This window comes from Bacillus rossius, chromosome 1, assembly GCF_032445375.1.
Source record: "Bacillus rossius redtenbacheri isolate Brsri chromosome 1, Brsri_v3, whole genome shotgun sequence".
NCBI lineage: Eukaryota > Metazoa > Arthropoda > Insecta > Phasmatodea > Bacillidae > Bacillus > Bacillus rossius.
In genome coordinates this window covers 29,708,183-29,729,496 of record NC_086330.1, presented here as the reverse complement: position 1 = coordinate 29,729,496, position 21,314 = coordinate 29,708,183, and the positions used below count along the sequence as shown (strand labels likewise).

Sequence of the window (21,314 nt, the reverse complement as noted above, 5' to 3'; positions counted from 1 at the left end):
AGCGGTCATCTACAGGTTCCTCCCAAAAGCATGACCCCGGCGAATGACGTCTACCCCTGGGGTTAAAATCCATTAATATATGATCAAATTAAACATGTCAGGTCTTTTGGCCTCAAGGATAATAGTCCGGTAGCTGATTATATGTTTACGTACATAACACGTTGAAATATTGGCTTATCGTTTGAGCTTGGTGTTTGCAATTATGGCCACTGACGATCACTATCCATGAAAAAAAAAACAATGCAGCTAATGATGGTAATGATTTTAATTTTGTAAAAATAGGCAACATTCGTATGAATCATATAATTAAAAAAACAACTTAAAACTAATGCGAAGGTTTGATAACTTTTTAATGTTGTACTTGTAATTCAATAAGCCACATCTAAACTTATGAAATGATTATCACGAAAATGTTGATATGCTAGACAGAGCCACATTGTGACATGATCTAAGCTTTTGGACATACGCCATTGCTAAACACGTGTATGTCTGTAGAAGAAAACTACAAAAAAAAAAACCAAAAGACAATAACACAAATTAAGCAAAAAAAAATTGCTGTTGTCAACAAGATATAAACACAACATAATATTCCATAACATGCCACATTGTAGCATAAACTATCGCGTCAAACTGCTATTGATGTCTATGGTTTGTCAGAAACCGGTTTTATTTGATACTAGGTCCAGTTTTATCCATGAATTGAGCTTTGGGATGTGTGTGTGTTGAATCTGGCTTCTGTGCCGCTAAAGTGCCACGCCAGTGTCTGCACAGTGCGCGGGTACCTTGAGCTCGACCAGCCACTCCATGCCCCTGAGGCTGTCGCCGGCCATCCGGGCCACCCGGTTGTGGCTGAGGTCCAGCACCTCCAGGGACCGCAGCTCGCGCAGCCCCGCCTCTTCCAGGCCCGGCAGCAGGTTGCTGCTGAGGTTGAGCAGCAGCAGCTGCGGCGCGCCGTCGAAGGCCCGCTCGGCGACGCGCGCCAGGCGGTTGCGCTGCAGCTCGGCGCTGCGCAGCTCGGGCAGGCGCGAGAAGGCGCGCTCGGGCAGCTCGGCCAGGCGGTTGCCGTCCAGGCGCACGGCGCGCAGCTGCGGCAGGTCGCTGACGGCGCCCGCAGACACGGCCTCCAGCTCGTTGCCGTGCAGGTCGAGCAGCTGCAGGCTGGGCATGCGCGCGATCACGCCCTCGGGCAGGCGCCGCAGCTTGTTGCGGCCCAGGCGCAGCTCGGCCAGCGACGTGAGGCTGGCCAGCACCTCGGCGTCCAGCGCGCGCACGGAGTTGCGGCTCAGCTCGAGCAGCTGCAGCGCCGCGAGCCCCCGCAGCGCGCCGGGCAGCGTGTCCAGGGAGTTGCGCGAGGCGTCCAGCTCCACCAGCTCCCTGCGACCCGAGCACACCTGCTCTTGGGAACTATAGCTCTGTTAAACCCAACCTTGTACTTAACATTACACTATTATTCCTCTAATTTATCTTTAAAAGGTTTAGTGTTCTTTATAGTAACATTATAATGTGGTTGGAAATATTGATGCTAAAGACCAAATTCCAATGACATAGCTTCATTATATGAGGCTATAATCTTTGAAGGTGATTACTTTATGAAATCATGGAAACTGAATAGAAGTAGGATTATAAATTACGTGCGAAAAATTAAATTTATTTACTTTTCTCATTTATGTAGACAAGTAAGGACCATAAAAGCACGTCAGAAGTAAGGCGGTGCCGGCGCCGCGGGAACCCACCTGTTGCCGTCGAAGGCGTGGGCCTCGACGAAGGCCAGGCGGTTGAGGCCCAGGTCCAGCTGCTCGAGGAACACGTTGCCGCGCAGCAGGCCGTCGCGCAGCGCCTCCAGGCGGTTGCCGCGCAGCCAGAGGCGGCGCAGGCGGCGCAGGTCGCGCAGCGCGAGCTCGTGCAGGTCGCGCAGGCGGTTGTCGCGCAGGTCCAGGCGCTCGAGGCGCGCCAGGCCGGCCAGCGCGCCCTCCTCCACGCGCTCCAGCGAGTTGCCGGCGAGCCGCAGGTCGCGCAGCTGCGCCAGCGCCGCCAGCGCGCCGGGCGGCAGGCGCGCCAGCCCGTTGGCCGTCAGGTCGAGCATCTTGAGCTGCGGCAGGTGGAGGTCGGGCGAGGGCGGGTGCGGCAGCGCGGCGATGCGGTTGCGCGCGAGGTGCAGGTACTCGAGGCCGCGCGGCAGGCCGGGCACCAGCTCGCGCAGGCGGTTGTGGCCGGCGTCCAGCTCGTACAGGCCGCCCAGCTGGCGGAAGGTGGCCGGGTGCAGCGAGGCGATGGCGTTGCGCGACAGGTTCACGTGCTCCAGGCTGGGCGTGTGCTGGAAGGCGGCGGGGTCCACCAGCGCCAGCGCGTTGCCGCTCAGGTCGAGCCGCCGCAGCGACGGCAGGTTGGCCAGCAGGCGCTGGTCCAGCCGCCGGAAGTAGTTGTACGACAGGTCGAGGCCCTGCGCAGGCAGTGGTGCAGTTCACTTAGAACATGACAGGTATTCCTAAAGCGCTCCACACACTTGGATGGCACCTGACCAAAGGTCTTAACCGATTTTTTTCGCAATGCCCTTTTTTTCCTCTGTCTCCTGTGACTTCTTTTTCGAAGAAACTTAAATCTAACTTATACGAATGTATATGTACTACATAAACATGCACGCCGTCTGTATGAAAACTAATTGGAAAAGGCACAACGGAACTGTCACAAAGAAGTGTCGTGGCTTACCTTGAGGCCCGGCAGGTTCCACAGCGGGCCGTCCGCGTAGTCGGACAGAGAGTTGTTCCTCATGCTGAGCTCCCGCAGCGCCGGCATGGCCATGAAGGCCTCCCTCTGCACGCGCTGGAGGCGGTTGTGGTCCAGCTGGAGGCTCTCCAGCGTGGGGTGCCCCCGCAGCGCGCCCGACGGGATCTCCTCCAGGAAGTTGTGGCTGACGTCGAGGTAGCGCAGCCGCGGCAGCGCGTCCAGCAGCGCGCGGAGCGACCCCACGTGGTCGAGCGCGTTGTCGACGAGCCGCAGCTCCTCCAGGCCGCCGTCCGAGTGCTGGAAGAAGGACTCGGGGTGCACGCGCCGCACGAAGTTGTGGCTGAGGTCGAGCGTGCGCAGGCGCGGCACGCGGTGGAAGGCGCCGCGCGCCACCTCGAGGATCCTGTTGCCGGCGAGCCGCAGCTCGGCCAGCGCCGGCAGGTCCACGAAGGACGCCTCGCCCAGGCGCTCCACGAGGTTGCCCCGGAGGTCGAGCGTGGCGAGCGCCGGGAGGTCGCGCGCGGCGCGCCCCACCATGCCGGCGTCGAGCAGGCGGTTGTGCGGCAGCGCGAGGTGCGCGAGCGCGGGCAGGCGGGCGAGCGCGCGCGGGTGCAGCCACGCCAGGCCGCAGTGCGACACGTTGAGCAGCTGCAGGCGCGGCAGGTCCTGCAGCAGGCCGGCCTCGAGGCGCGCGACGCGCGGGCTGTGCACCACGTGCAGCTGCTCCAGGGCGCCGAGCGCGCGGAAGGCGAGCGGTGGCAGCTCGGCGAGCGCCGGGGACCGCAGCTGCACGTAGCGCAGGCGCCGCAGCCCGGAGAGGCGCGGGGGTCGCCGCATGGCGCCCGCGTGCAGCGTCAGCGCCTCCAGCCCGCGCAGCTGCTCCACGCTGTCGGGCGGCGGGCTGCGCAGCTGCGGCTCCACCACGAACAGCTCGAGCAGCGAGTCCTCGAGGCCCGCCAGCCAGCTGGAGGCCACGCGCTCCAGCCCGTTGTCGCGCAGCATGAGGCGCGCCACGCGCAGCGGCGAGAAGGCGGCGCCGGGCAGCGACGGCAGGTAGTTGTTCTCCAGGATCAGCTCGTCCACGGGGCGGTCCAGGCCCGAGCCCACGGCCTGCAGGCCCGCCAGCACCTTGGTCAGGTCGCTGTGGCTGCACCTGCGCATCGCACCAGCCATCACCAGCCATCACCACACGGTTCACGTATAACACTACCATTCCAAGTTCCCTCCTGTCCCCGCCTGTCCATGTAAGGTCGACAGAAGCACCACCAGCTGCGTATTTATAAAACCTAGATTGACTTGCCGACGTGTGCTTGAACTGCGTTGTTGTTGGTCGCGCCTTAGGTTGGAGAGGGAGGGTTAGGAGGTCGTGCAGAAGCAATCCGGCACGACGACGGCAAATGTACCTATATACATATGTGTTTGTGTATATATATGTACTTATTTACATAACATAATGTTAGTCATCTCTGCAACTTTACAAACTTTACAATAATAGGAAGGAGTATCTGGTTAGGTGCGAAGATCAAAACTCGACAATAACTTTCAAATGCTTAAAATGGATACACAGCAGCATTTACGTAACAATTTAGCGTTTAACTAAATTTAGTATTTCCTATTTTCAAAACATTTAACTAACGCACGCCTCTCGATGGCAGTGACTGCGAGTTCCCTCGGTTTAAACCCAGACCCTGTCGTTAAGTCTTAGTGCATAAGAATGAGACGAGATACCTTCCCTTAAAAAAAGTTAATTTATATCATGGCCACAATATTTTTGGATTCTTCGAGTTTTAGGCATTAATATAACCCACACAATATCCTGTATAAATATACGGCTTTGTAAAAATTAATAATTTTATTTATGCTTGTAACCTAAAAATTCACCGTTTTAACTCAGGTAAAGCTGTGTGTATAAGCATATTTAGAACGAAAATGTACAAAAACATTGAAGTGATGTTACTTTACTTTAGGCGCGTTTTTAAAAATACATGAGAGTGAAAATTGTCCGATGCGCACACAACGCAACATGCAAGGAAATTTTCATTGGAAGATGTATCCACGTGTATGAACATTGAACAAAGATTATGATAGTGAACTCATGGAATATATTTGGTAAACTAAAAACAGTCATAGGAAAAACTTAATTAATAAAAATATAACATTATAAAAGTACAAATAACATTTAATACTTATTATATATATGTATATACACGTATAAAACATAGTCAAACATATACGAAAACATTGAAATGTATATTTTTAAATATTAAGACTTTTTCGTTTTTTTGTATATATATTGTGAATATTAGTAATATAAATTGTGTTTGTATTCTTATAATTATATAAGTGAGAATTCTGTATGAATATTTTATTTGTAAATACATATTTAAGGATATTAAAATAAACAATCAGCGTATTTACTAGTTAAAATTAACTCATTTATATAACTAAATAAAATAACTAATTTATACACATTTCTGTTTGAATAAAGCCAGTACAGTGTCTTGAATAGAAAATAAGTATCGTGGGATTTTTTCAAAACTCCGCGACCCCGAAGCAACCCCCAATATGCCCTTGGCACTTGCAATTCGGCCCTAGATTTAGCGGGGTCACGGGTCATTTACTTTTCAGGGCCCTAATACTTTGCAGAGGGGCCTTGGTTTATCTTAAGAAATGTTGATGTTCTTTCTAGAAAAATTATAACGAGTTAGTTTTATTAATACTAACAAATTACAGTGAAATCGTGTTGTAATTATATGAGGCAATAAAACCTAACAAGGTATTTATCATATGAAATCATGAAAAATCGATTAAAATTAAATGCGATTAAGAACGAAAGATTTTTTTCCCCCATTAATGTCCTTATTTATGACATAAAATAAAACTAGACAAAAAATATGAGCAAGTCTTTCAGTACTCGCCAAACCACGGTTACGAACACATTGATGTGTTCTCATGTTGCAAATACACTCAAATACGAACCCCGGACACGAAATTTAACGTATAATTCTTTAAAGTAAAGCCGAGCGTGATAAGTATAAGAAAAATTGTGTTTTCAACTACATTTTCTTGTCGCTGGTCACAAGTAGTTTCTGCACCCGCCTCTATAATTCACTGCCGGAGCAGCTATGTCGACAATAGAATCGCTTGATTAAACAGACCGATAAAAGCGAAAGAGACTTGAGAAAAAAAAAAACAACCAAACCCTGGCTTTGCACCTGATAATTAACAAGGAATTTCTTTGAAACACGGTCCATTTTGTTTAAAGTTCACTAAGCAGTTAATACTGGAAAGCTTTCCTTTGGCTTTGTGAACTTTGGTTCGCGCCATCCGCCACAGTTGGCAGCAACTCCCACCAAACGCCGTGCACCTAGAGCTAAGAAAGCCCTGGGCGCTCACCATATCTGCAGTTCCTCCTCGCGCATGGTGCACCGACAGGGCAGGATGTCGCCCTCCGGCGGGCAGTTGCCGCGCACCGCCGCCGCCAGCGCCACCAGCGCCACCAGCGCCGGGAGCTGCGCGCGCATCACGTCATCCCGTGCGCGCGCGATGTCTGCGCCTCCCCCCTCCGCTCCCCGCCTCCTCGCCACGTGCTGCTGGTCGGGCGACGGTGTTGAATCACGTACTTTCCTGCACAGGACTTCAGGAGTGGGGGGGTGTCAGATTTACCCTCCACAAAACTCTCAATTCAACTTCCATTTCAAAATCTCTTTGTTTTGTCTTTTCATGGTTCTTTACAAATACAGGTTGCATTGACACACCAGCACTCAGTGCTCTTTTGTCAACAAATTACATATTTTCATTTCAGACTCAGAATATTTACAGATGCAATTGTTTCATTTAAGGATAAATTTTGAAAAACCCTACTCTCCCGCTTCACTAAATATCTGAAAAATTGAGTACTTTTTGTACATCAGTATTTTTTTTTTGACGTTCCGCCTGAGCCGAGCGTGCAAGAACCGGTCAACTACCGTGCGAGAAAATCTTCTATAATATCAAACAGGTTAAGGCGGGCTTTTTAACTAATTGTTTGTAATTATATCCAAACAAATTATTTAAAATAAATTTAGTAAAAACTGTAAATAATATTTGAAAATTACAAAGTATGCAATTTTTCATCAATGTTTTCTTATGACATTATCACGTAAAATTATCGTCCGTAAACCCACTTTACAGACAAACACTCCCCCCCCCCTTTTTTTAGTGAAATAATCTAATTTTAGTTTTCACCTTGTACAGTAATTATAATTTTTATATTTCACATACAAGTAAAGCACAAATAAACCTAATTATTTTTAGCCCAGGGGCACCTTTGTAATGCAAACATATTCCCACAGACACCAATTGTTATCGACATTTTTATTTTTAGTTACATCATTTGCGAAAACACAATTTACCATCATGAAATACAACACCCCGTAAAAAAACTTGTTCTAGTCCAGTTTGTGTCTACGTACGGTACTATTCTTTTCGATCTAATAAACGAAAAACAAATCTCCAAAATACCTTGTAGTTTATATTTTAAGTATAAGGCATGTTAAGTTGTAGAAATAAGTTTTATTACTTGAAGGGTGAAATAACGTACTGAAAAAAATTAAGAATATAAAATACGCATTCTAGAGAATATAAATTCGTATTAAATTACCAGAGACCCTTCGTCAATTAATCTAAGGAATTAATTCTTATTTCACATAGAAAACAGTTGAATTCAGCTTATGATATTTAAGCTCATTTTTTCCCCAGAGCTAAGCCACTTATTGAACTCAGAGTTTAGTCAATAAATTTGCTGACCCAATGGATCAGTGGACCTATATGTGTAAACTTTAAATTTGAAATCGGAGTGTAAGATAGTTAAACAGGAAGGGAAAATGACGATGTTCATATTGAGAGCGTAACCATCCAAAAAAGTATTTTTTTTTTGCATTTGTTGAAATAGGACCACTTTTTCGTATAGTTTTCTCTGAAAGGTGTTATTTCATAAAATTCAATTGCAGAATGTGGCGACGAGTTCACGTAACTCTTAACAGTGCCGTTCTCATCGAGGAAATGCTGCGTGGGTGAGGAAATGAGGTAACGTGTACTAGAGTGTGAAGCGTCTTCCCGGTAAAAGTAACGAACTGGGACACACGACTTGAAGCTCCTGAGCGGAGACCACAGATATAGTGCATTGATTTTATTTTAGAACATAGCCTAGAAGTAGAGACAAGAATAACTATGAAACCGAAATAACATTGAGATGCAAGCCAATGGGATCGTATAACACCGAAAAGCAACGAAACACACCTGAATGTCCTAATTTATCTATTAAAATACATTATTTATTTCATAAATATCTAGTTAAGGCATTTATTTTCAAAATTTAAACAATTATGTACTTTATACAAAATTGTATAAAGTTCATAATTTATTGGTTTCTCTAAGTAGGGTAAAGTGGGGGAATTCCAATCACTTAAGCAAGATTGCCCATAAAAACATTTGTTACAGCGAAGAGGGGTATAGCAGATATATACTGTGCTATGTTTGGTCATGGCTTCTGAGTAATAACAATAAATAATCAACTGTTGGTTTGGAAAAAAATTTTTTTATTGGTCATAGGTTTGGTCGATTTTACCCCCCTACATTTAGGTAATTACGATACTTTATATTTACTAAATAATTTAAAATATTTCGGACACATACCTGTTGCTTAACTAATTCTAATAGCACAAATAAATACATAGCACACTATACAAGCAAATGGAAAAATTTACTTTATTAACAACAACAAAAATTGAGAAAAATAAAAAAAATTGTAAAATAAATAGAATAGCTCAATTATAGCTGATAAAATCAATTGGTTTATAAGTGAGTGGTTCTTGTTTATAACTGGCAATAGTCACAAACATAATGGTCATGTATATCAAAACAAGTGTACAGACTAACACCGTAAGCAACAGTTGAGCGAGAAAACATTTTTTTTTTTAAAACCACAACGATGATAGCGCAGACTAACATAGTATATATTTCCTAAGACAACAGTTGCGACGATTAAGACACAAACAGACTGAGGTTTGTCATGACATACAGTTTAATGAGTAACTGTGTATGTCCAAAACTATATCTTGAATACTTTTACCTATTATTTATAATGTTGTTTGTCAGTTGAAATTTTATTTAATGAACTACACTGAATTTGTTGAAATCCACATACATTTATTTACACTTATGTTAACAAGGCACATATATTAGTGCAGAGAAGCATACTTTAAAGAGGAACCTGTTTCTGTAACAATAAGTGCCAAGAGCGTAGTAAAAAAAAAAGGGGGGGGGGGAATAGGGTTGCCGGATTTATTTAGACAAAAAATTTTATTTTACAAAAATTACAATTGCAGGAATTTCAAAAAGTACTTAAGGGATCGACAACTAGCCTAAAAATGTATTTTCAAGCATTATCTTTGTAAAAGAGTTTCCGGAGGAGGTACTGGCTTCTGCCTGTCCCCTTCCACAAATACTAGCTACACCCATGGTAAATGAGTAAACAAAATCACATGTAGTTACACGCACTAGTACATGATAAACTCAAAACACGTGAATTAAAATTTTGGTGACTGCAATTTTTGAAAAAAAAAAAAAAAAAGTATTTGTATGTATAATATTAGATGTCAATAATTTTTCAAGACATGTGATGATAGACTACATGGAGTACTCTAGTCTGAAACTATGTTTTTGTACTGTTATGCAATGATCGTACACTCACGCCTGTAGCATGGGTCATCAATACAAGGAAATCTGAACATGAGAAAAGATGCACTATCGAAGTTTATGGACCGAGTCGTAAGACATTAGATTCATATTCCAGAGAACACAGGTTCAAATCCCGACTGGCCATTGTCATATCGTCTTAAAGTCTTAAAATTAACAGCGAAGCATATACTGTAGGTACCAGAACAGACGAAAAGGTCTGTATCATCTTGCTTTAATATTTTCCTAACTATATAGGCTTCGGCCTGTGACGGACGCACTTACGAGTCTTTTCTACCTAAACCTCCCAAATACACTTAGTTTTAATTTAGGTTAGGAAAAAAATTCTTTTCAGTGTAGCTCACGACTCAGATATGATAACGCGATGATTCTGTATATAGAGAATAGATAACACTGGACAGTACAGATTGTACGTTCACCAAAAAACATTAATGTTGATATTATGCCTTCGATATCTCATATCACAGGCCAATGTTAAATAAAATTTTTGTCAAATATTAATTGAAATGAATAATAAACTGCCATTTAGTTTCTGTTTTAAATAAAAATATTAAGTACGTAGTAACTGTTTCGTTTTTATTGTTTTTATTTTAAACCATTACATTAAAAGCGACTGGCTGACATAGACGTTTCACACGAAACCAACGGCCGCCAGTCCCGATATAGCCCCACCGATGTTATCTGCTGATTCCTGAAACAATTCTAGAAAATTGGTAGGATGGTTTCTTACTGGAGTTGATGGCTAATTCCTTTCACATTGTCGCTCTACTGTGGCGTTGTGTTTTGCCGCCTGCATCGACCTCGCTATTAATCTATTCACGGACAAGCAAGCATTTCAGAATAAGAAGAAATATAATATCGGAAATAGGCTATTCCTCTAGTAAACATACATAAAAATGATTTCAAGGCATTCATAAATTAATATTCTGGAATGTTTTCACTTAACCAGTTCATTTGAGTATTTATAAATGATTTCATAGTCATTGACGCAGTTAAAATATAGGCATAATTTCACAACTACTTAATCAATAAAACTTAAACATCAAACGTGAATCGTTCACAAGTACATTATAACAAATATTCCGTATTCACAGTTCTCAGGTCGGAAATGTGATTTTTTTTTTTATCTATTCTTAATGACAATTGTTTTACTTTAGATCTATATGTTAAAATACTCTTCTAGTGGTTTTCTCAGCACATACTAAAAAAATAATGCTGGAATCACAATATCCTGTTACAGCCCCGACACGACAAAAACAACACCACAGCCATTAAGAAGTAAAGTCGCAGTGAAGTCAGTACTATAGATGGCTATACACCTGATGTGACAATCTGTCGTAGCATGTTAAACATATGATATAAATCATGCAATATTTGATATACTTAACCGTCGGTTGTCAGAGAATTGTGATTTTCGGTCACTAGATTGCATTTAATTTGAACAAGGAACTGGAGTTAACAAATGAATTAGAATCACAAGACTTTGTATGCTGCTTATTTCTACCAATTCTTTATAAGATAACAGACATAATTTACTCATGTCGTTCGAGTATTAAGACTGTATGGTTCTGTTTTAAGTTATGGTAGTTTTCCATTATGGCACTTTTCCGTCGCCCCCAGGCGGAATTATTTCATTATTTTATTTTTCCAGTATGGCAGTTTTCCGTCGCCCCCCGTCAAAACAGGAGGAATTGTGCCATGATGGAAAACTACCATATATTTATTTTACAGACCGCGTTTATAAGTATACAGTGCTGCTTCCTATAAACCATTTTTAGAAACATTTGTTTCTACTAGTGCGCGATCAGTTGAATTGATTTATGACGAACTACAGAAAATCACCGTCAGAAGTGCTATCTGTAACTTTTTAAGTAAACCTAAGAAACAGCTAGGGGGTTAACAGCACTACCTAGCGACATATTCTATACACTACTTCGAGAACAAAGCAGTAGTACTCATTCCATGGAGTGTATACGATAATATGGCAGAATTCCTTATCGTTATGGCAGTTTTCCGTTATGGTACTTTTCCACCTTTTTTGAAGAGGCCAGGCGGAATTCTGTCATTATGGTAGTTTTCCACTATGGCAGTCTTCCATCGCCCCCCATTTTCTTGTATTATACAAACAAAGAAGTTTAATAAAATAACCACAGATCCTGTCAAGCAAGAAAAGTCTATTTAAGTAATATTCAGTTAACTATGACAAGTCGGTGAAGTAAATGTAAAAGTAAATCAAAACACAATGAACGTACGCATCTTTAAAAAAAACAGTGAAATCAAAAGTGTTTAAGGATCGCAGGCTTTCGCGGCCATTGTCTGTTTCTTGACGTGTTTGTTTCAGTCACGTTAAAAGTGAAGACTTTTGACGCGTCTAGAACCCACAAGCCAAGAACTTAACCAAAAGTGTTTGGCAACACAAAACAGTGAGATCGAGACAACTGCGGGCATCGAGCTGTTATTGTTTCCCAACCACGGGCGAAGGCTCCAGAAGAATTGAGTGGGGTGGGGGGTAAAGCCCCTGCCGAACCCAAATTTTATTTATATATTTGTAAACTATATTGATGTATATTTAAATACTTAAATTCATGCGTTAATTTTTTTTTGACGTGACAACGTCTAATAAAACGATGAACGCCGGCTGCACGCACGAAAAAGGATGATTCATTGTCCCATTACGCACATTGTCCCGTTACGCTGTGTCCCGTTACGCTCATTGTACGCATGCGCCGCATATCTCTCTTCCATCGATTTGACTTTTTCGAGGCACATTAAACTTGAAACACTCCCATTCGTTTCCTACTTTTCCTATCATCGTCCTATCTTTAACAGAAAACCACAGATTGGAAGAAGTTAAATAGCAAACATGTATAAAAGTTATAGTTAAAAATAATCTCTTCGTTAAAGTAATAAACATATTTGAATTAATGAGTGCAAATAAAAGTAAATTTATCAATTAAATTGTAGATTTCATTTCACTCCTTCTTTGTATCCATGCAAAATAGTGATAATTCAATTAAAATTATTCAATTTTATTCATAAAAGTATGCAATCATTTCATAAATGTTTTTTATGACGTTGTCGCGTTAAACTATCGTCCGTAAACCGACTTTACAGACAACCAATATATATATTTTTTTTCATCAAATTTTGATACGAAACAATTGAAATTCTGTACCTGGGAATTTGTAAGCATTCGAAGGGCTAATTTCTGGCCTTTTTTGATGGCAATTTTTGACGTGCATTCTTTTTTTGAAGGACATCCCCTCCCGAGAGAGCGTGCTGGAGTCGCCCCTTCTCCAGCTGCCAGCTCGCTCCACCTTGACACGGAGCTGACCGCGCGCCGGCCAACAATGGCCCGCCGGATCTCCGCGGGGCGAGGGGGCGAGGCCGGATACTCGCGTTTGCGGGCCCCACTTTCCCTTTTTCCGCCCCGGCGACGGGGGCGCAACAGCCTCGCCGGGGGCGCCGGACAGTTGTTGTACAACTTCCGGCCAGTTCCGTGTTCTCGCCTCCCCCGCGACCGAGCGAGACTTGATTCCACTGGGGGTCCCCCGAGCCCGTGTGCCCCGGACATCGTTCAACACGTTCTCTCCCCGAACGGCTCTTCGGCACAGCGAAGCAACCTCGCCCCATCGTTCATTACCAGCGAACAGTAACAGTTACCCAAACTACTTTTACAGGGTTTCGTCATTATGGAAATTCAGTGAAGGTCATAGTATTAAATTGAAATCCTGGAAATTCTCCAATGAATTTCGGTCTGCTGATCAAATGATCCGATAGCCGACTTGGCTGCTCCGGCAGCGAATTCTAGCTGCTGGTGCGGAAACTAGGCGTGTTACGCGTGCATAAATGTTGTTGAAAACACAATTTGCGTATATTTTATCACGCTCGGCATTATTTTAAAATAATTCTACCTTAAATTTCGTGTCCGAGTATGATAAGGTATTTGCAACACGAGAACACATGAATTTGCTCCTTACCGAGGTTAAATGTTAGTTACAGTTCACTGGCGAGCACTGAAAGACTCGTTCACATTTTGACGTGAATACTTCTTTAAAATTGCTTCCATAGTGGGAAGCAATTAAAAAAAAAAAAAGAATGATAGCAAAATACAGTTTGGTGTTGCAGCTACATATCTATCATCTCCATCCAAAATTTAATTACACCACTGGATAGCTAAAGGATCAAAGAATTCGTTACGCTAAGTGAGGACTGTCACGCATCTCGCGTGGTGGAGGGGGAAGCGCCGCCATTTTGAGGTCATTTTGCTGCGTTTCGAGATTTATATCTAGTATAACCTTTGACCCGGAGAAGCTACGACGTTCGTTTGAAATTCAATCGTCAGCTCTCGTCAAAATCTATCGATTGTATGTATAAGACATTAGTGTAAAATAGTTACAGTGAATATATATGGTGTTAAAAAATATATATATATAATCAAAATATATAGGTATTGTTGGCCTATACGTGTCAAAAAGCCAAATCCAAATACAGAGATCGTATACGGTTGGAAAGGGCTTCACAAAAGCATTCGAATTATACCAATAAAACACCATATGACCGAGTGAAGCAGTGCTAGGAACGTAAAAGAATTAATGCAGCCAAGCGGATCAACAACGGTGCCAGTGCATCTGCAGCTGGGGTGGTTGAAATTATGCAAGTGGATTATTAAATAGCTTCTATATTGACGCCGGACTGTATAGGCATCGATTGCGTACGATCGTCGATTATGAAGACACATTGGGCAGCAGCTAGTGCACGTTTCACTTAGACGTTTGTCAACAATCCATTTGGACATGAGTGTGATGTGTGTGATCGTCTATGGTTTCTGCGCTCATTAACGCAACAAAACATGGAAACCCGATGGACTTCTTGGTGTTCAAACATGGTTATAACATAAATAAAATAGCGTATTTTATATTTTGTATAGAACATATTACCTGTAACGTACACGTAATCAGGTACAACACACGGTCGTGTCCATGACACAGCCACATGACATTTTTTTTCACTAGTCGGAAACGTGACGGACGTTGTTGTAAGCAGGTGGGTATTCTTGGGTTGCTCGTTTTTCTCCTACTTCACATCGCAACTCATCGCCATTACGATTTTCCATATCGACGACATGTCAAGTTTTGATTCGTCAATTAATTCATAAACTTGGGTGTAGAATTTTCTCTATGGTATAGGGAAAGGAATCAGCCGCTGGTTCGATGACCTCCAGGATAGACTCCACGGTACTCTGCATACTCGGGCAAATGTCTCTTGTTCGCTGGCTGCTGGCTTGTGAGACGTCTCAGTCTCAACCGGGTAACTTGCAATTCAGTACTTCTTTCTTCGAAGGTTCATATTCGTTCTAGAGCCCTCCGTGTTTACAATGAGGCCAACAGCAGAAGCAGCACAAAGGTAAAAGTATTTGGATTTTAGCGTTTCGCGAAATGAATCCGCAAACTTTGTCGCTGGTGCTGAATTTTGGCAAAGGCTAACTGCTAAGGTTGGACTAAAAATGTTCCATCAGCCAATCACGTGATTTCAAGGCAATCTAATCTGAAGGACCGAAAAATTGCATCAGTTCGTCCGTCAAATCTTTCCAAGTTTTAACTTTCGACAGACGGATGAAATCATAACCTCCAAAATGTTAGCAAGGTATTAACGTCAACCTTTGACTATCTTAAAATGTTTTAAATTGTGTTTGTTAGTTTAGCTGCCTCAATTGGATGTTTTTGACTTACGTTTGAACACATTTTAAAGTTTTATGTTCGATATAAAGTTTAAATCCAACATATAAGTGTAATTAATTACGTTTGGTAAAACTAAATCTCAGAGCGGGGAAAAAAAAAATGGGTTAGTGCTTCTTGAGCCTCAATCCAATTTAACTATATATACATATATGATTAATTTTTACCGTTTTGAAACCTTCTAGATTCTTTGGCAACATCAAAATGGAAAAGTATTTGACAGACGTGCGGAGAATTGTGAGTCGCTCGGGTTGTGGACGGACGAACGGGTGACTGAGAATCCGCATTTACTTGTAAACCTACAACGGAATTGTTCTGTCGCCATTTCTTCCCAGAGCTTTCGTAGCCCGCGGCATCCACCGTGACACCACCGGGAAGGAGTTGGGGGGGGGGGGGGGAGGGTGAAGGGGGCACAAAACCCGGAGGATCTCTGAGCGGGACCCACATTCCACGCCTCGTGGCGCCCGCGCATAAGGGTGTGGCAGGGGGGGGGGAGACATCTCTTGCATGTCGAGGCATCGTACAGTAGGCTGCTACAGCGCGACTCTGCTGCCGCCCGCCTCCCCCTTCCCCTCCTGTTTCGTCGACCCCGCGCCATGTCGTCACTTCTTCACGCGTTCGAACCTAAAGCCGTGACTATATAGGAAGGTACCCTCCCCCTGCCAACCTAAAATTTTGATTCGAGTAATTGCCTCCTGTTGAAAAAAAAAAAAGTGTAAGAGAGTCTTTCAGTACTCGCCAGAGATGTGTGAACATATAACCTCGGTAACGAGCAAAATTCATGTATTCTCAATTTGCAAATAAACTTATAATACAAAAACTCGGACGATAAATTTAACGTATAATTCTTTAAAATAATGCTGAGCGTGATAAATATAAGAAAATTGGGATTTCAACTTCATTAATTTTTTTACGTGAATCACACATAGGTTTCACACCCGCCGCTAGAATTCGCTGCCGAAGCAGCTACGTCAACTATCGCATCATTATATTTGCAGAGAAGAAGGTTAAACTATATAATGAAACGGCTACTATGAAAGCGAAAACATACTTGAAAAAAAAATACTAAACCCCGTCTTTGGACCTGATTTTCGACAAGGAATTTTATTAAAACACTGGCCCTTTGTTAAAATTCACTAAACAGTTAATACTATGTACTTTGGCTTTGTGAACTTTGGTTTTTCGCCATTTGCCACAGATGGCAGCAACATGGTTACATATTTCCGTTCCATGCAACGTCCGTTATATTCACGAAAGTTCTCCTACCAAACACCGTATACCAAGAGCTAAGATGTTACCATTCAGAAGCATACATTTATTTTGAAATATAGTATATGTTTCAATTCGTGGTACATGCACAAGTGGGGCGACAGAACGCATCGAGACAATAACAGTGTGTTCGGAACTCGACCGGTGAAGCGCAAGAGGCGCTTTCCAGCAAACGATGTGAACGCGCATTTGACAGCAACCGTCGTCATCCTTGCTGTGAATCTCCAAGGAGACGGATGCGTCGCGAATCAGAAGGCCTACATGCCACAACGTGTGAGTGCGGGCTTGTAGGACGGCGACGCAAGGGAAGCACAAAGATTGTACCGAGAACGTAGGACGCAAGCAAGATGCTACATTATTTCTACGATCTCAGCAACATCTCTGCTGAAAAAAAAGGGGGTGTTGCCTGTAAAGTCGGTTTACGGACGATAATTTTACGCGATAACGTCATAAGAAAACAATGATGAAAAATTGCATACTTTTTAATTTTCAAATATTATTTACAGTTTTTGCAAATTTAATTTAAATATTTTGTTTAAAGATAATCAAGAACAATTTGTTAAAAAAAAGTCCGCCTTAACCTGTTTGATATTATATAAGATTTTCTCGCATGGTGGTTGGCCGGTTCTTGTACGCTCGGCTCAGGCGGAACGTAACAATGAGTCATGCTTTTTCGTGCGTGCAGCCGGCGTTCATCGATTTATAAGACGTTATCACGTCAAAAAAAAAGTCTCTCGTTTGAGAATTGCAGAAGGAATGCCAGGCGCTCTAAGAAAGTGTTCTGTCATTACCATCTCTTTCGTTATTGTTTCTCATCGTTTCACAACACAGCACGTACCGCCATTTAGCGCTGCGGGGGTTGGGTTATTACGAGCATGTACTCTATGGTGATTCGTACTTGTCTTGTGTTCTGTCACTCCTTAACGTAGGCCTATGTGCCACGAATTTTGAAACATGCTGTAATATCGAACAATTACAAACGCCAAACTAAACTGTATTTCTTTACAAAACTATGGACACATTTTTACTAAGCATAATGCTAGTAATTAATTATTGCTCGTGTAACTTTTCGTTAATTTTTATATAGCCTACTATAGATTCAAATTAATGATAAGATTTTAGCTGTCTTTTGAAGTGGACATGGTTGAAAATAAAATGTTACAAAAATCTGCATGAAAAACCCAATTTTCAATACGGCTTTAATGATAATCACAAATCATATATAATTTCCAGTTCATTCAGACGTATTTTTAGTCAAGTCACAAGGGTATATTTTTCCACTTTGAATTGCATGTTACAAAATCTATTTTTTAACTAGTTATATTTCTGCTGCCATGTCTGACAGAAAATCAATGAAATTATCATTGTATAAATATACACACGTAAAACCTCATGTCTGTCATTAACATGGGAAAATTCATCCATCACAACTTAACATACATAAGTTTTAGCCAGTGCAATCGTTTAAATGGATTGTAATATTAATAAAAAAGAATAAAATAAATTAAAGACATTTGAAACAATACTAACTACAAAGAAAGTCAGAAAGCAATCTCATATACTAAAATAATAAAATTCTGAAAAAAAATTGGTGCGTATACTTCTTATATGTACGCTCGTTAGAAGTGGCGCAATAAAATTCTAACTTCTATTTTGCGTGCAAATAATATTTAGAAACAAAATAATGAAAGGACGGTTAGTAAACTATAAATTCAATCAACAAAACTTTAAATAAATATTCAATACATGGGTATAATTATTAATTTATATTGAAAAAATAAATAAATACGCCGATATTTATCCGAATTTATTTATTTATTATATAATATTTTAATAATTTATAATTCAAATAAATTGTACGAACGGGGACATAACCTCACAAACACTACTAAACCTTCCACAGACACTCCCTGCCAGCAACAATGGAAGCCTGACATCGTTATACAGACGGGAACATAACCTCATTTATATAAATACACTTTAAAAAGTTCTAAAACACATTTTTATCATTAATACACACAAAAAATGTATTTAATTTTATCAATCACTAAAGTATAAGATTTAAAAACACGTATATAATAATTTTTTTCTGGCGTCAATTTTTGAAGTGTAACATCTTAACTCTGAGTAGGGGCCTACACGGCATTAAATAGGTGTAATTTCATGAATAGAAATGAAATGTGACATTTTTGACGGATGGCAACGTGACCTCTGTTACGGATGGAAAGGGAAAATTGAAAGAATTAACTGTTTAATTTTAATAAATATTTAATAAATAGTATTATTTTCATATATTTATTATATTTATCGGAGCGATTTCATTATGTAATTTAAAATTTAGCTCTGCAAATTGAATAATTTGTTATTATAATAATTAGATGCTCCGGCAGCATCCGGAAATTTAGTCGAAAACACATGTATAAAGCTCTGAATTACTTTAAAGAATTCTGCGTTAAATTTCGTTTTAGAGTTTCGTATTATTAGTGAATTTGCTTATAACACATCACTTGCGAGTAATAAAACACACGCTAACGTGTTTTTTTTTTTAAATATACCTCATAGGTACATATTTGCTTTCCAAATCAACCGCCAGAAATAAACGCATGTTAAAACTACAGTACACTCTTGGAATAACATCGTGTTAGTGTTAAGAAGACTGCAGGTCGCCGCTCTACCACTCTGGTTCTGGGGAAGAGCGCCTGTCTTGAGACTTGTAGGACCCGGGTTCGCGCCCCGGCTTCTCCAAGGCGGATTGCCTCAGGCAGATGGTGGCATTTGTCTGAAGGAATTCAACCCCTTGCAACAAGTCAGGATACCAAAGAGACGGTGGGTGGTAAAAAAAAAAAACCTTCCAGGTGGCTTCCAAATGGGGAGCCCGTTTCTTTTCTTAGGGCTCCCCATGCGGTGGCCATTCCGGGGGTTTCTCCGGGGTCGCGGAGTTTTGCAAAAATCCCACGATACTTCCTTTTTTATTCAAGACACTGAACTGGCTTTATTGTAACATAAATGTGTATAAATTAGTTATTTTATTTAGTAAAATAAATGAGATAATGTTAAGCAGTAATTCTAATTCTTTATTTGTTAAAATTTATAGCTACAAAGAAAATATTCATACTTAGAAATTGAGTTTATATATTTATTGAGGTAATAATAATCTTTAAAAAATAAGATTTCATGGCTTCCGTATACTATATGTTTTATAATGCGAAACTATAATATCTATCATAATGAATGTGTGGACTTGATGTGCTTACACTTGAGCGTGTCAGATTAATAATTATCGTCCAATCGCAGAAAACGTGGGAACGTACAACGTTTTTAAAGGCAGCTTAATATACTGTAAATGTAAGGGTCGAACCTGTTAACTAGTTTCAGCTTCAATTTTCAAACAACACTAGTTATAAAAAAATAATCCATGGCTCTTTGTAAATTTACTGATATCTGTGGGTACTGAGTTTACTTACTTCGACTTTTGATCAGTCTTAGGGTATGAAACAAACCTTCATAAACTTGCCTTATGTCATTTCATGGGATCAATCAATTGATATGATTTTCAAAACAAAGAAGTAAACTGTAATTCGCCGGTTGGATATACGCAAAACAGTTCATCTTATGAAAAATCATATACTCAAAAAAAATTGTTTTGATCAAAAGTATTTCTTCCACGTGCATGTTTTTACCACGCTTATAACGGATGATAAAACTAGGAAGTATGAATACAGCGTATTTTCTATGAGGTGTCAGTCTCCTTGAACTAAGAATAAATTTAATTTTATTGTAGGGTGCATTCCTCATCGCAAAGTCCATAAATTTACAGTAATTTCTAACACTGTATACTTTTTTTTTTGGAAATACTATGAATCGTAAAAGCTTTTTTTTTTTATCAAATCATTGTCAGCGTCATGTTTGTTAGAAGCCCAAAACATTTGCTGAAGTGTAGTGTTTGCATTGTGGAAACAGTTTTAAATGATTGTATTTATATAAGTTTCTATTTTAAACGATGGAGGTTATAATCCAACCTTATTAAAAAAAAACAACGTCAAACGTGGAGAAGCACCATTTAAGGCAATGTCGATGTTGGTTGGTAAGAGGTGACTTCGACTACATACTTCACGACATGCCGTCGCCTGACCATAATTCCTAACTCCGCGGCAGAACCCAGTAGCAGCTGGTGAGCTTGTGAACACCGGGTCGTTACCACAACGCCGAAATACCACAACGCCGAACGTACAATAACGCCGAATACCATAACGCCGAATACCAAATTGACCGCAACCCCGACAGCTAGAAAACTGCTGTGTACCACAACGCCGAAATACAGTAACGCCGAAAAATGTTGCTGCGGGGAGGGGGGGGGGGGGGGTCACAGGAGCAAAATGAAAAACAATTAAATGAATTTGTGTGCTAACCTTACCTAACCTAACCTTTGTGGCAGTCCTGCAAGGACATTTTTCGGCGTTAATGTGTTTCGGCGTTGTGGTATTCCGGCGTTGTGGTACACAGCAGTTTTCTAGCTGTCGGCGTTGTAGTCAATTTGGCATTCGGCGTTATGGTTTTCGGCGTTGTGGTATTTCGGTGTTGTGGTGCGTCCCCGTGAACACCGAGGTTCTACTCGCTCTGGACAGCGCCGACGAGGGCAGCATGGCCGAAGTTAACGGCCACTGTCACTCGGCTCCGCAAGACTGCCTGCTTGCCTTGTGCTTGTCTCGCTGCTTGCTCGCGATGTGGTCGCAAGTTTCAGCAGCCCTCACCCCGCGGCGGCACACTGTCAGAAATCACGGTAAATTTACAGGCTTTTCAAACGAAGAATTTAACTCAAACAAACGAAGAGATCTTCAAAATTTC

At 41.6% G+C, this 21,314-nt stretch overlaps 1 protein-coding gene across 1 annotated transcript in view; it reads right to left on the bottom strand.

The window, feature by feature from the left end:
* Positions 1-21,314, bottom strand: part of LOC134530421 (protein artichoke-like) — a 63,340-nt gene that overhangs the window by 9,264 nt on the left and 32,762 nt on the right. Inside the window, exons 2-6 of the mRNA XM_063365641.1 lie at positions 12,877-13,002; positions 6,121-6,351; positions 2,707-3,877; positions 1,734-2,440; positions 783-1,374 (exon numbers count right to left, since the gene is read on the bottom strand). Of these exons, the coding sequence (XP_063221711.1) occupies positions 783-1,374; positions 1,734-2,440; positions 2,707-3,877; positions 6,121-6,351; positions 12,877-13,002 (2,827 nt within the window). The remainder of the gene's footprint in view (positions 1-782; positions 1,375-1,733; positions 2,441-2,706; positions 3,878-6,120; positions 6,352-12,876; positions 13,003-21,314) is intronic.